The sequence below is a fragment of the Sminthopsis crassicaudata genome, chromosome 2 (assembly GCF_048593235.1).
Source record: "Sminthopsis crassicaudata isolate SCR6 chromosome 2, ASM4859323v1, whole genome shotgun sequence".
Classification (NCBI taxonomy): domain Eukaryota; kingdom Metazoa; phylum Chordata; class Mammalia; order Dasyuromorphia; family Dasyuridae; genus Sminthopsis; species Sminthopsis crassicaudata.
This window is the reverse complement of record NC_133618.1, coordinates 250,147,159-250,162,169: the sequence shown is the minus strand read 5'-3', so window position 1 is coordinate 250,162,169 and position 15,011 is coordinate 250,147,159. Positions and strand designations below refer to the sequence as shown.

At 40.0% G+C, this 15,011-nt stretch overlaps 1 protein-coding gene across 3 annotated transcripts in view; it reads right to left on the bottom strand.

The window, feature by feature from the left end:
* Positions 1-672: 672 nt before the first annotated feature.
* The window catches only part of CDH4 (cadherin 4), a 1,236,924-nt gene continuing 1,222,585 nt past the window's right edge, over positions 673-15,011 (bottom strand). For all 3 annotated transcript variants that reach the window (XM_074288750.1, XM_074288748.1, XM_074288749.1), the window contains 3 exons: positions 12,814-12,953; positions 10,497-10,661; positions 673-5,685 (listed from right to left, as the gene is read on the bottom strand). In XM_074288750.1, the coding sequence (XP_074144851.1) occupies positions 5,479-5,685; positions 10,497-10,661; positions 12,814-12,953 (512 nt within the window). In that variant the 3' untranslated portion in view covers positions 673-5,478. The remainder of the gene's footprint in view (positions 5,686-10,496; positions 10,662-12,813; positions 12,954-15,011) is intronic.

Here is a 15,011-nt window from a genome sequence, read left to right as displayed (position 1 = left end):
TTTTGCTTCTTTTCTGTGCCCGCAGTGCATAGCACAGGGTCTAGTACACATTAAGTGCTTAATGAAGGCTTATTAATTGATTGATTAGTTGAGTCTTGCAGAATGCTCTGAATGTAATAATTATTAAATGTTTGTTGAATGAACGAATGAAACTTTGGACAATAGGAAAGTGCCATGTTTGGGGCAATTAGATGTACCAATCATCTCAGGCCCCTTCAGGTCCTGGGGGCTTGGGTACTGTTCTGGTTAATAGCTTTGCTTTGAGAGCAGTTTTACTGAAATCTGTAGTTTCTTCATTCATTATCAAAGTGAATAGATGAAAAAGAGAGAGAGAGGTGGGGGGGGGAGGAGAAAAAGAGAGAGAGAGAGAGACAGAGATAGTGAGAGACAGAGAGAAAAAGAGAGAGAGGGACACACACACATACAGAGAGAGAGAGAGAGAGAGAACAGATAGAAAGACAGAGAGAGAGAAGGAGGGAGAAAGGGAGAGGAAGAAGGAGAATGAGGGGAAAAAAAGCCAATACAGACTTTTTAAAAGGGGGACTTTATTTATTATACTGGAGCAACGCGCCAACGACCCAGCTCTGCTCCCATACACAAGAAATCCGCAAAGCTGTCACTTAGTTTTGAACCAAGATCGCAGTGGCACTAAAAACACATTGAAAACATTGACTCTCTTCCCTTTTTTTTCCTCTTTTTTTTTTTTTTTGGTACAAAATGGTACAAACAACAATACAAAAGAGTTGTGCTGTTGACGATTACAAAAAAAGTTGGACCTTTTGTTGAACTGCGCAATGCTTGGCGCTACAGTGTGAATGCATCGTACACCAGTCGCCTTGCCCAAAAACAACCACCATCATGCAGGCTGCTACACATTTTGTCCATTGTCAAAAGAAACATGCAAAAGAAAAAATAAAGAATTCGAATGGAAAGAAAAAGGAGAGAAAGGAAAAGGAAGAAGCGTTCTGTTTCTGTACAGAGGTGTTGCTTTTTCTCCAACTTGATTTGTAGCATCGAGCAGTACCTACATTATATACATATACATTTGCAGTGAGCAGTTTTAGGCGGTATTCTGGGTACTTTAGATCTTTTTTTTTCCCTTCGAATTTGTCAGAAATTGAGGGTTTTTTTTTTTTGTTTTTTGTTTTTTTGTCTTTTTGCCTTGACAAAAGCAAGTTGAGTTGTCCAGTCCTATTTTCTGATTGAGAGTGTCAGGTAAGGCTCCCTCCTTATGAAAATGGAGGCATTTCCAAGGGGCAGAAGCCTGGCTTTTTTTTTTTTTTTAATTTTACATTTCCCCCCACACTTTGGATGTGCTGAAAGACATTACAAAGAGGAGACAGTTTTGTAGACAAATGTATAGGGAGGGCCAACAGAAGCAACGTCCCCATTCTGTTTTCTACCCAACCCTGGTTGATGCTAAACCATCCTGCTCATTACAGAACAAACTTCCCTCCCTTCCCCCAACTAAATCTTGAGCCCACATCCTGCCATATCAATGCCAGTTGCTTCTGGCTTGCTCTGGAGGGGCTCCTGTGTTTCAGTATCACATTTTCACTGAAACTTTCTATTTACAAGCTACTAACCACAGACTTTTGACACTGATTGTACTATTGGTTAATGTTAATCCACTAGCCTAAGCCGGGGCTTGAAGATTGCTCTGGGAGGAGATAGGGGATCTAGTGAACTTGGGGCAGGCTAATCTTTCAGATATAGAGAAGGAATCTTTGCCATCCTGCATTCCTATCCCTCTGCCTTCTTAGTTAGTGAGTGGACAATAGAGATGCTCTGGTGCCCATTGGAGGTGGTGAGAAGCAAAAAGAAAAAGAAAAAAAAAAGGGCAAGCTCAGAGGAATAAATGCAGGAAAAGGACTTTCTCACCACCTCCTTATGTCCCTCTTACCTAACATTGCAAGATAAAAAGTTAGTGAAAGGGATATTGTTGACTGTTGTTTCAGGGGCTAAGCCACTTTCCCATTCCACCCTGGTACAAGTGCCACTTTTAACAATAGGGGATGTAAATGGGTCTTGGCAACTTTATTCCTTTTGCCATAGAGCAGAGCTTCAGAGGTGCATTTACCAACATTTTCCCCCTCTCCTCATCTCACTAAGATGTTCCCAATTCAAGGGCATCCTTCTAAAGCAAAGTTCTTGAAGTGTAATTTGTGAATAGATTTCAGAGGGTCTGAGTATTTTAAAAATTTTGATAGCTGTATTTTAGTATAATTGTTTTTTTCTTATAATTTTGTATGTTTTACACAGGATTACATAGGAAACAAATGATGCTTTATTTTGTGCATTTAAAAATGTTACTCTGAGAAAGGGTCCATAGTCTTAATCAGACTGCCAAAGGAGTCCATGACACAAAAAAGGTTAAGATTCTGTGTGTGTATGTGTGTGTGTGAGACAGAGAGAGAGAAAGAGAAAGGAGGGGAAGGGAAAGGGGAGGGAGGAGGGAACCCAGAGCTAGACTTGAGAACTAGCAGCTATTGTATTCTTGGAAATTCAGGAAAAACATTTATACCTGCTTTAGTTAACAAATCATATTCACATTTGAAAATAATTCACAGTCCTCAGGTTAAAAACTTTTACCTAAAAGGAGAACATTAAAAAAATGACAACCACTACTCAACTCACAATCCACCAACCCTAACCCCATCAACAATTCCATTAGAACCCCACCCCCCTCCCTGTTTTGTTACCCCATCCCCATGAACATTTCAGACAATTCTCATTGGCTAACTGACCCCGAGTGGTTTGCATAGCATGGCTTGGGACTGGGGTGGGGTGGGATGGGAATAGCTTACTTTGAAAAGCAATTCCTACTATCTGCCTTACCCACCCTCCCTCTTGGCTTCAATGAGTATATCTCCTTGGCTGCCTGCATAGTGGGAAAAAATAGACCAGAGGAGGGCTTCTGACCCTCAACTATTTGAGAAAAGATCCCCTACCTCCCCATACCTACCTTTCCCATTCCCTTTCCTCTGAAGTACTCTAGGAAGTACAAGAAGAGATAGAAACACTATTTGGGCCTTAATGACTGATCCATACTTCAATCAGTGCACTTAGGTAGAGCCAGTGGGGATGGGGGATGGTGAAAGTGAGGCACAACTCTTGACTTTAAATTGGGACTCTACTCTTTGTCACATATGTACCTTAAGGGAATGGGGAAAGCACAGGGGAAAGGGCCATAGGCTGAGAAAATTAACCCATCACTCCTTTTTCCAAGAAATGATGGGGGCAGGGAAGAGCCACTGGAATACTGAGGGAGTATCCAAGTAAGAGGCACCTTAGGGTGGGTGTAGAGGTTTCTGTGTTGGAAAGGGATGGGAGGGTGAAGTGTATGGGGACTGTGGGCTTCCTACCAAGTGCAGGCTACTTGGCAAAACCCCCTAAACTACCATGGTGCATGTCTTCCTGCCAAGCCACCAGTCTTTTGGGGGCATTTCCTGAGCTCTTGTCTAACATGATGTCATTTCTCAGGAAGCCCCCTTTAAGCTTCTTTGTCCTCACCAATCAAGTGGTGAGTGGGGAAAACATACTGGATTGCAACTGGGAGATGGAAAGAGTACATAGTTTGCATTCCTTCTATCCCCTCTGGAGTCATGGCACATGTTCCAAGCACTCTTTTGTTCCCAGAAGTTGCATCTTATGGAGTACAGACTCTGGTAAAATGGGACATGCACAAAGAGCATGTTCATTATTTGTAAGCTATAGCATCCAGTATGCTTTCCTTAATGGGACCCGTTTGCCACCAGAGGGATCCCTGCCTCTCTCCCTCCTTTAACATTGAGCATTCAAAAGCATTCTCGTCATGGAAAAAGTCATCATCCTCAGATAATCATTTTCTGACACCATACATAAACTTGGAATCAAAAGGAACAGAGAGCTAAACACTTTGACACTTTTACCATATTCACTCCAAACTCAGTTGCAGAATATAAAAAAATACACTTCATAGCACGGGACTTAGGCGGCTTCTAACCCAAGAAACATTGTTCATATCACATATCCATGCAGGTGAAATCATCTCACAGACGTTAGAAGGAAACCTACAAGTCCAAATCAGTAAAGGGGCAAAATGCTGTTTTCACATCTAATAGCTATTTCTTATTGGTTCAAAATGACCACACTAGGTAGTTACAACCATTTCTAATTCTGATGTTCAATTCTCTGGATGCTATGAAAACTTTTGTTAAGTTGGTATTGTTGGAGCACGGCCAGGACCATGCGCCACAGAGTGAGCATGCTTTCATACCCGGTTGCTGCTTTCCCCCGTGGACTTGATTAGTGTGAGCAGTGTCAAGCCCCCACTAGCTAGTGGGGCCACCCACTAACTAATTTACGTGTTGCTGTCTGACTTCGGCTGTTGGCACTTGGGACATGAAGGGAGATAGAGATGGAGGGCAATGGGCTAATGAAGCCAGGCTCCATCTTTAACACTGAGTGGGGAGGTGGCTGGCAGGATCCTTGTGAAATGTCAAAGTGATAAAAAGCAGTATCTGTCCTTGGGAATGGCGATGCATCAGTGATGATGCCGGGCAGCAACATGTAGCTTGGCTAGGATTTAGTTAAAGGACTCAGTATCCTGGGGGCAGTCAGAAACCTGTGGAGGGCAAGACACAAAGAGATGCTCCTTTGGTCTTTTGGTGGTTATATGGGTAGAGAGTTTTCACTAGGCCCAGTGGAGGCTTTCCAGAGGAGCCTGTAGCCCAAGGCTAATCAACCTGGCTATTTTATGTGGCTACCTCAGTTATGTGGCCAGGGGAGAAGAGGGACACCAGGTGATAAGTGCATCTTTTAACACCAAACTACAAACAGCAAGAATGACTAAACCACCACCCACAGAGTATCAAGAATGGCTATTTGGATTTTCACTCAAAATATGTTTTGTGTTTCTATTTTTTGTTTTGTGAAACGTCATCCACTTTTATTTATTTATTTTTCTTTAAAAATAATGAAAAAAAAAAGACCACCCAAAAACAAAAACCAGAAACAATCTCCATGGTTCCTTCATTATTCCTTCAGAGCCAGAACTAGCTTGGGGTCAGAGAGAGTGCTGCTCATGATGGTTGAAACTTTTGTTTGTTTTTAATCGCTCCTGAGATCGAGGGAATCTGATACATGTACCAAAAGGCACTTTCAATTTTTTTTTTTAAAAACAGTACTTCTGTTCTAAGAAATTCAAGTTAAGACAGAGTGCCTTTCACTCTCCTTAGTCATAAAGCGGATATTGTAATGAGCCATAAACCCTGCTGACACTTAAAAAAAAATGGAGCAGAGACAACAAGTGTTCATGCTAGACAGCTCAATGTTCTGGGAAAAAAAAAAAGTAACTCCTAACTCACCACTAAAATAATACAGTCAGCAGGGGGGGAGTAATTAAAAAAGCTGCCACTTTTGTACAGCTCTTGCTTCTCTGCTGTCCGTTCGTTTTTGTTTTTGTTTTTCGATTTTGTTCTGAGAATATGAGGTCAGTTAATCTTCATCTCCCCCTCCATACATGTCCGCAAGTTTCTTGAACCTGGGTCCCCAGTCGTTGAGATAGTCGTAATCTTGGTCCCCAGAGCTGGAAGAGTTCAGAGAACTGACAGAGCCGGCTGTGGAACCACTTCCTTCGTAGTCAAAGACCAGCAGAGAATCATAGGGTGGTGCTGTCGGGTCATTATCTGCAGCTCGCAACCCCTGGATTCACAAAAGACATGGTGTTAAGGAGACAATGGGGACTTCAATAGTGGGGGTGGGGGCAATGGATGCCCTTGGAAGAGGGCATTGCCTGAGTGGTCCCCAAAACTATTCAAAAGCTCCTCTGGATCACTTCTTTACCTGTAAAATGGACCAGGTGATTTCTAAGCTTCTTCCAATTTTAAGATTTTATGATATGACTCTGCTTAAGGTAATTATAGGGGATGAAAATATTTAAGAAAATACAAGGGGAGTTTCGGAAAGACATTAGCACATGCAACAGTTAAGGATATATAGGAGTGGTGCCTATTCTGCATGTCTTTGTTATTCTATAATCTATAGAGTTTACAGCAGGTACTGTATAGACAGTTTCCACAGTTTAATCCTCAAGTAGTTTTCTTTCTGCAGAACTGCTCTAGGGACTGTTATCCAAAGATCAGAAAGAACCATCCTTGTTACTTCCAAACTGCTCAGAGCACATCTGGAGACCTAGGGCCCAACCTTCCCACTGATATGGAATCTCTACCACAGTTGCTCTATTCTTTGCCTCAGTTTACCCACATTTCCAAAAAAAAAAAAAAGACAAGGTATCTTTGTCCTGAAGAAGTACCATCTTGGCTAGATATAGCATCATTTGGGCTTTTGAAGGATTGAAAAACCATTTAATTAACCTTCAAGGACCACATTTTTTACTTTCTCCACCAAAGCTGAGGACAATGAGCACACATTTCACGAATTTGCAGTTTCCAAATGGTTTTTCAAGGCCCTTTATCCTCACTCCAGAAGGAAGGATGTAACTAGTTTATGCTACACACATTTAAATATAAATTCCATTTGCTAAAAACAATTTCTCACACATTCTGGGACAGAAGAGAGAAGATGGGACTGTCTCAAATTAGGAGTCATGTTTCACCTCCTTTTACAGAGGCAGGGAATTAGAAGAGTGATGATAACACTTTCTGCATTTTCTGTTGCCTTATCAAGTAGCACAGGGCCAGTGACTTTCACCTGACTATACTTTCAGTGCAAGGTCTTCAACCTCCAGTCACCAAGGGAAGAAATCAGTTTAGAGTTCTGTGGAAAGGCCATGTTCTATTCAAAATTTTGTGTGTTTTTCCAAAGCTAAATCCACTCCCTTGACTGGAGGTCAGGAAGTTATAGTATGCTACTATCTGTGTGATCTGGGGCAAGGCACTCTGGGTTTCAGCTTCTTATGTTGAATTATATAAACTCTAAGTTGCCTTCTATACCTACTATTATATAGTCGATGTTCTAAAGTCTCTTCTACAGGACACAGGAGGATGTGGAGGTTACCAAGCCATAGGGAGATATCTATTCCCCAGTCTACTCCTTGCCTCCATCCAACTAGTCACCAGAGAAACTAGAGCAAGCAAGTCCATGAAGAACCTTTTCCCCTGCCTCAGACCTTTTCCTGTAGAAATTCTGTTGGGATTTCTCCTGTCCTTCAACCTTTATGCCATCCTCACTGCTCTTTCCTGCCATCTGTGTCCCTTTGAAAGGGAGTTGGGGGGGAACTGAGAACAATCAAAATACTCTGACCCTTTGGTCTCCTATGCCCTTTCCAACATTTGTAGGCTCACACCACTTTAATGAATAGGAGTCACCAACAATTAAGTCCCCTGAGTCTTACTCTATAGCTGAAAACTCTCATATGTGTCATCTCTTTGAATCAGAATGTGAGCTCCTTGAGAGCTGGAGCTGAATTTTCCATTAGTGTCCTTATCATTAAGGACAATGTTTGGCACAAGGAAAGCATTTAAATGATGTTTCATCAATCAATTCCAATCTCAGCATTCTGTTAGGAAGTCCCTTCTTGCTTTACCATTTTATGATTTTACCAATTTAAAAGAATCTAATTTTGTCAGAGCTCAGGTTGTAAAAACCATGGAGAATTTGTGATGTATAAAAAAAGGACCTTCTGTGTTTTTGTCTCTAGAAACCTGGTTAAGCAATCTTGTGATGAAGAGAGCCATCTACACTCAGGAGAGGATTGTGGGAATTGAGTATGATTTACAACATAGCATTTTCACTCTTTTTGTTGTTATTTGATTATATTTTATTTTCTTTCTCATTTTTTTCCCTGTTTGATTTGTTTTTCTTTCTTTTTTTATTATAGCTTTTTATTAACAAAACATATGCATGGGTAATTTTTCAACACTAACAGTTCCAAATTTTCCCCTTTCTCCTTACCCTCTCCCCTAGATGGCTGGTATTCCGATACATGTTAAAATATATGTTATTGATTTGATTTTTCTTGTGCAGCAGGATAATTGTATAAATATATATGCATATATTGGATTTAACATATTTCTACCATGTTTAACATATATTGGATTACTTGCCATCTAGGGGAAGGGATGGGGGAAGGGAGGGAAATTGGAATACAAAATTTTGCAAGGATTAATATTGAAAAATTATCCGTGCATTATGTTTTAAAAATAAAAAGATTTAATAAAAAAAAAAGAAACCTGGTTGAACAATAAGCATTATTATTATCAGGAGAATCTTATTATACTTAGAAATTACCAGTCTGAACAATAGATGGAAAAATCATAGGGTGCTGTTTTACTGATGTATAGATATATGTATGTATGTATATATGTGTATGTATGTATATATGATATGTATATATTTATGTATGTGTAGTATATATGGGTATGTATATATATTTCTCTTTCTGGCTTTGAAAGAAGGAGAAGCATCACATTGTACACTTCATTTTTGTTTGGACTACAACTGAACTACTAGCTTCAATTCAATTAAAAAAAAACACATTGTTAAGTCCCAGTTATGTGTACTGGGCTCTAGGGATACCAAGAGAAAAAGCATAACAGTTCCTACTCTCATGGAACTTACTTTCTACTGTGGGGTGGGGATAGTGTCTAAATTGTAAGCAGTCAGAAGTTTTCTTGCTAAAAGAAACTTTTGACTCTAATAAAAATTTTGGGGTAAATTAAAAGACTTTCCACTTAAGTCTGGTATAAAAATGAGGTACCAGCCAAGTAGCAAATGTGATACCTAATTGTGCCAGAGGGTTCTGATACTCCTACATGTCTATTATTAAAGTATTATAGTTACTTATTTTTAAAACATTATTTATTAAATAGGAAAAGCATAAGTGACTGATAAAAATCTGCTCCATATTTTCTCTACTTATTTGGCCACTCCCATGGAAAGTCTAGTTATATGTCTAAACTGTGAGATTGTACTCTAGGAACTGCAGATTTCCCTAGTGGCAGTTTATTTATTACATCCTAGTATTTAGGTGATAGTGATAAGAAAATGGGTTACTAGTCTGGCAATCAATCCCAAATTGATAAAAAGTAATCAATCCCAAAGTGATGGCCAATGGAATGTCTAATGGTAGAATCCAGGTTTCAGAGAAAAGCCAATCAGGAGGAAGTTTTTAGTTAGGAGGCCTTTTAGATTGTCTCTAAAATCAGCTAAGTGGAGGGAAAAGGACCTACATATGCAAAAATAGCTCTTTTTTGTAGTGGCAAGGATTTAGAAATTGAGGGTCTGGTCATCCACTGGGTAATGGGTGAATAAGTTGTGATATTTGAATGTAATGGAATACTGTTATTCTGTAAGAAATGAGGAACAGACTGATTTCAGAAAAACCTGGAAAGACCTACATATATTGATGCTGAGTGAAATGAGCAGAACTAGGAAAACATCGTACACAGTAAAAAAAAAAAAAGTCATGTGATGATCAACTGTGATCTATTTGACTCTTTTCAACCATGCAGTGAATGATTCAAGGCAATTCCATTAGACTTGGGATGGGAAATACCAAATATATCCAGAAGGTGAACTATGGAAATTGAACACAAATTGAAGCAAACTATTTTCACCTTTTTTCTTTTTTCTTGTGGTTTTTCCCTTTTCTTTTGATTTTTCTTCTACAACATGACTAATATGGAAATATATTTAAAATTACTGTACATATATAACTTATAATGTATTGCTTGCTACCTTGGGGAGGGGTGCAAGGAAGAAAGGGAGGGGAAAATTTTGGAATTCAAAATGTTACAAAAATGAATGTTGAAAATTAACTTTACATGTATTTGGAAAAAATAAAATATGATTAAGTGAAAAAACAAAACCAAAAGTAGCTAGGTGCTGAGGTGGATAGAGTACTGGACTCAGAGTCAGGAAGACAAGAGTTCAAATTCAACCTCAGGCATTTAGCTATTGGATCCTAGGAAAGTCACTCAGTATTCTCCAGAATTGGTTTCCCCATTTTAAACAAATAGACAATAAAAGCAGTTTTTTGTGAGGATCAAATGAGATTATATTGTAAAGTGCTTAGCACATAGTAGGTTTCCTAATAAATATTTGTTCCTTCCTTACCTCTCTAAGAAGTACCATTTAGGAGACACTCCCTTCTGTCTACAGGTATAGCCGACCCTCTTTTTTTTTTTAATGCCAAGGCCAACTTCTTAACCTTTTCATCTGAAAGGATGCACATTCATTTGTTTTGACAAGGAAAACAAGAAGGACTCTTTGGGCTAGGAGCCAAATCTCTAAGAATCATGGTCAATGGAAGCTTTGAGGCAATTCAGTCCAGAGTGTCTCCAGATGCAAGTTGGCATCTGCAACATGAAGTCCAGAATTGCATTTTGGAATCATGTTTGGCTCTGGCATTTGACATATCTATAGCATTTTCCTTCAAGGAGTTGGGGCAAATTTTGTCTTTACAGCTGTATACTACCAGGCTCCATGTCTATGTCTAACTGTCATTCTATCCTGTTAGTTCACCCCCTTTCAGAATTTCAGGAGATGCTCACCTCATTGATGAAATCACCAATATCTCCTGGGTGGGGGACAACTGGCCGGATGGGGTACTGGGGCTCAGCCCCTACTGGCCTCTCATCCACCCGCCTTACACCTGGTGCTTTGTTTAATACATGGTCCATTGTCTCTGGTTGTTGAAGTTGGCTTAGGTCATAATCCTAAAATAAGGAAAGATGTGCAGAGTTAGACCTAGGGAGGATTTTGTTCATGGTCATTAAATAATAATAATGATAATGGTAATACTTTTAATCTAAACAGCCTTTAATAATTTACTAAGTGGTTAAATGACTTACTCGTGGTCACATAGCTAGCAAATGTTGGAAACAGGTTTCAAATGGAGATCTCACCTGATTCCAGAGCTTGAAATTAAGCAAACCTGCTCATTCTTCTATATTAACCTTTCCTTCTCTGAGTCAATAATGCTGAATTAAAAATCAAAGTATCTAAAATTTCAAATCACAAATTTAATACTTATTTTGCAAAAAGAAAACTTAGGGACGTTGAGAATTCCATTTTCTAAGATAGTGGGGACCAATGAATAGAAGCACTTAATACATAGAGAATATGATGAGATTGAGGGGATGTTTTGAAAGTGGTAGACAATGGCATCAAAATAAAAGGTAGGCATCCTTAAAATTAACCAGTCCTGAGGACCTGGGAAGGAGTCAGCTAAACTGAGCAAGAATAGTTGTTAGCATTGTACTGTTTATGCATAGAATCAGGTCAGGAAAAATACTTGTAGGGAGGGATATGAAGTGTGTGAATGATGATTTTCCTGATACAAAGAATTAACTCAGGATAATTCATTTGAAAGTGTCAAGATGCTAATTAATCTCCCCCTCCTTTTCATTTAGTTGCAGCCATGTGGTTGAGGGTTCAAATAGGATCAATGTCATCAAATGTGCGAAGAGCTAAAACATAGAAGAAGAATTACTGGTATTCTGGAGTGATCCTGGGGGGGAAATTACAAGGAGGTCACTGTTGGCTCACTATGTAGGAAGTATTTTCTAACCATTAGTTAGAACAAAATTATCTCTTCCATTGTTCAGCAATGAAAAAGGATACTTTGAGTGAGCTGACAGATATTTCACCCTAATCTTCAAAGTATAAGAGTGTTTCAAGGGAGGGAGGGAAAGAAGCTGCCCCTATGGAGGCCTTAACTGAACTAAGCTGTCTTTAGCTTGAAGCTCAATTATGAAATAGATCTTGGCTACTACAGCTTTGCAAAAGAAAAGAAAGATGAATGGAAGGAATAAAATCCCCAAACACATTTAGACATTTACAAATGAGAACCAGAGAGAGAAATTAAAGCTTATTAGAAGCTATTAAGGGAGCTATATTTCACTATTCCAAGGCAAGAGATACTGTGCTAGTAGCCATAGGTAGGAGGTCACTAAGGTGGGTAGAGATTTCAATAGGCCTGGAATGCCCTCCCTATAGCCAAATCTGTCCTCACAGGTTCTGATCATTAGTGTTCCCTCTCACCTTTGAAAAAAGGCCTTAGCACTTCTGAACCATAACCCACTGTCTTTGGGAATAGTAACGATAATCTCTGACACACACATACAAACGTGTGCATATATTTATATGTATATATATATATACACACACACACACACACACACACACACACACACACACACATAGGTACAACTTCAACTTATATAATATCATTTCAATATTTTGATATATTAATAATAATAATGTTAATAATAACAACGAACACGTATATAGTACTTTAAGGTTTACAGAAAAACTTTATATATGTTGTCTTTTAATATTCTCAACCATGTAATTTGATTAGAAGAACACTCGATGAGTTAGTGCTTAACTGCTGAGCATGGCAGAGTTCAGATGACCAGAGATGGGTCAATAGTTCATTAATTAAGAATATAACTTCCCAGGGTATGAGCACCTGAAACTTAGGGACCATGCTTTTCTTTTCCTCAAAAGCAAATCCAACGACTTCATTTTTCAATGAAGGAAAAAGAGTTCCAGGGCATCAAGGGAACTTGCCCAGGATCACATAGAAAGTAAATATCAGAAATATGAACCCAGATCCTCTGACTGGGACGGAGTCAATGCTCTTTCCATAATGTTTATTGAACTGAATGAAGAAAGAGGAGAGAGTTAGCATTTTCTTGAAGGAGATGGGACTCCAAAGGATGGTTAGCATTTTGTGTAATTTTTTCTCAAATGCCATTCATTCTGTTTTGATCTTTTGTAGCTTTAGCCTCTTTTTGAACACTGAGCAGCCCAAAGGGATAGAGCAACAAGGAGAGACTTGAGAGTGAACCTTGATCCTCTCACCTGGTCTTCTTCACCCCCACCTTCCTCATCATATTTCAGGATATTGTCTCTGACGTCATCCTCAGGATCAATGAGAAGCTGCTTGGTATGCCGCTCCTTCTCCCGGCGTTTCATCCATACCACAAACAGCAAAACCATAGCTACAATGAGATTCAACAAGTATGTGAGAACTTTATTTGCAAAAGGCATTATGAGTTTTTTTTAAAATTCCTTTAATTCCTGTCTCCTTGCTTTTGTCTGTGCATTCCTTCCTTCTCCTTTCAGCTCAAATCCCTTATGTGTCTAAGAAAGGAGAGATGAATTTGGAATCAGAGACCTGAATTCTATTTCCAGTTCTGCTACTTACTAGCAGATTGTGGACAGTCACTTAAATGGCCTTGGTTTCCATCTCTTTAAAATGAAGAAACTGGACTAGAAGGATATCTTTTCTGGGCACTCTGTGCAAGGTATTACATAAGATATGATAGACTATTGATATCTCATACTTCCTTGATGAAGAGGGAAAATTGGCTGCAGCTTCTTGTTGGCCCTTAGCATCAGAAAAAAACAATATCTCTAGTCTTTGGATTCAATTTTATTGTTTGTACTAGAGTTAGAATTTAACCTCATTGCAAGCAGCATCAGTACTAGATGTCTAAAAATTTCTGGTCTGGGTGAGCAAATAGAATAGAAAATCAGAAATCTACAGTTGGAAGAGATTGTAGAGATCATTCAGTCCAATGTGCTTCTTTTATGGAGGAGTAAACCAAAGATGGAATTTTAAAGATTATATTAATAGTAAGTATTAGAACTGGGAATTTGATACCAAGACCCACAGGCTTTTTTTGCTTTTAAAGGTATTAGCATCTTAGTTACATCTCCCACTCTGTTCTCTTGTGTCTCCCTCTTCCTTCTTTCTCAGTCTCTTTAGTTTTCCTTCCTTCCTTCCTTCCCTCCCTTCCTCCCTCCCTCCCTTCCTTCCTTCCTCCCTCCCTCCCTCCCTCCCTTCCTTCCTTCCTTCCTTCCTTCCTCCCTCCCTCCCTTCCTTCCTTCCTCCCTCCCTTCCCTCCCTCCCTTCCTTCCTTCCCTCCCTCCCTCCCTTCCTTCCTTCCTCCCTCCCTTCCCTCCCTCCCTTCCTTCCTTCCCTCCCTCCCTTCCTTCCTTTCTTCCCTCCCTCCCTTCCTTCCCTCCCTCCCTTCCTTTCTTCCCTCTCTTTCTCCCTTCCTTTCTTCCCTCTCTTTCTCCCTTCCTCCCTTCCCTCTCTCTCTCCCTTCCTCCCTTTCCTCCCTCCCTTCCTTCTTTCCCTCCCTCCCTCCCTTCCTTCCTTCCTCCCTTCCTTCCTTCCTTCCTTCCTTCCTTCCTTCCTTCCTTCCTTCCTTCCTTCCTTCCTTCCTTCCTTCCTTCCTTCCTTCCTTCCTTCCTTCCTTCCTTCCTTCCTCATTTCCTTCCTTCTCTCCCTCCCTCCCTTCCTTCCTCCCTTCCTTCCTTCCTTCCTTCCTTCCTTCCTTCCTTCCTTCCTTCCTTCCTTCCTCATTTCCTTCCTTCTCTCCCTCCCTTCCTTCCTTCCTCCCTTCCTTCCTCCCTCCCTTCCTTTCCTCCCTCCCTCCCTCCCTCCCTTCCTCCCTTCTTTCCTTCCTTCCTTCCTTCCTTTCTTCCTTCCTTCCTTCCTTCCTTCCTTCCTTCCTTCCTTCCTTCCTTCCTTCCTTCCTTCCTTCCTTCCTTCCTTCCTTCCTTCCTTCCTTCCTTCCTTCCTTCCTTCCTTCCTCCCTCCCTCCCTTCCTTCCTTCCTCCCTTCCTTCCATCCCTTCCTCCCTCCCTTCCTTCCATCCCTTCCTCCCTCCCTTCCTTCCTTCCCTCCCTTCTTAACTTTTGTTTCTGTCTCACAACTTATACCCAAGTGTTCAAGTCTTGTCAATTCTACCTATATAATATCTTTTGTATTTTTTCTCTTTTCTCCATTCTCACATTAACCACATTATTTCAGATCCTCATTGCCTGTCACCTAGACTATTGATTTCATTAGCCTTCTAATTTCTCCAGTCTCCAGTTGCTGCTGCCTCTATTTCATATTCCATATTGCTGCCGATATGATATTCCTAAAGCACAAAACTGGGGATATCACTCCTCTGCTCAGGAAGCTTCAATGACTCCCTATTAGCTCTAGAGATAAAATATAAATCATTTATGTGGTACTTATAACCCCTCACAATTTAGTTCCA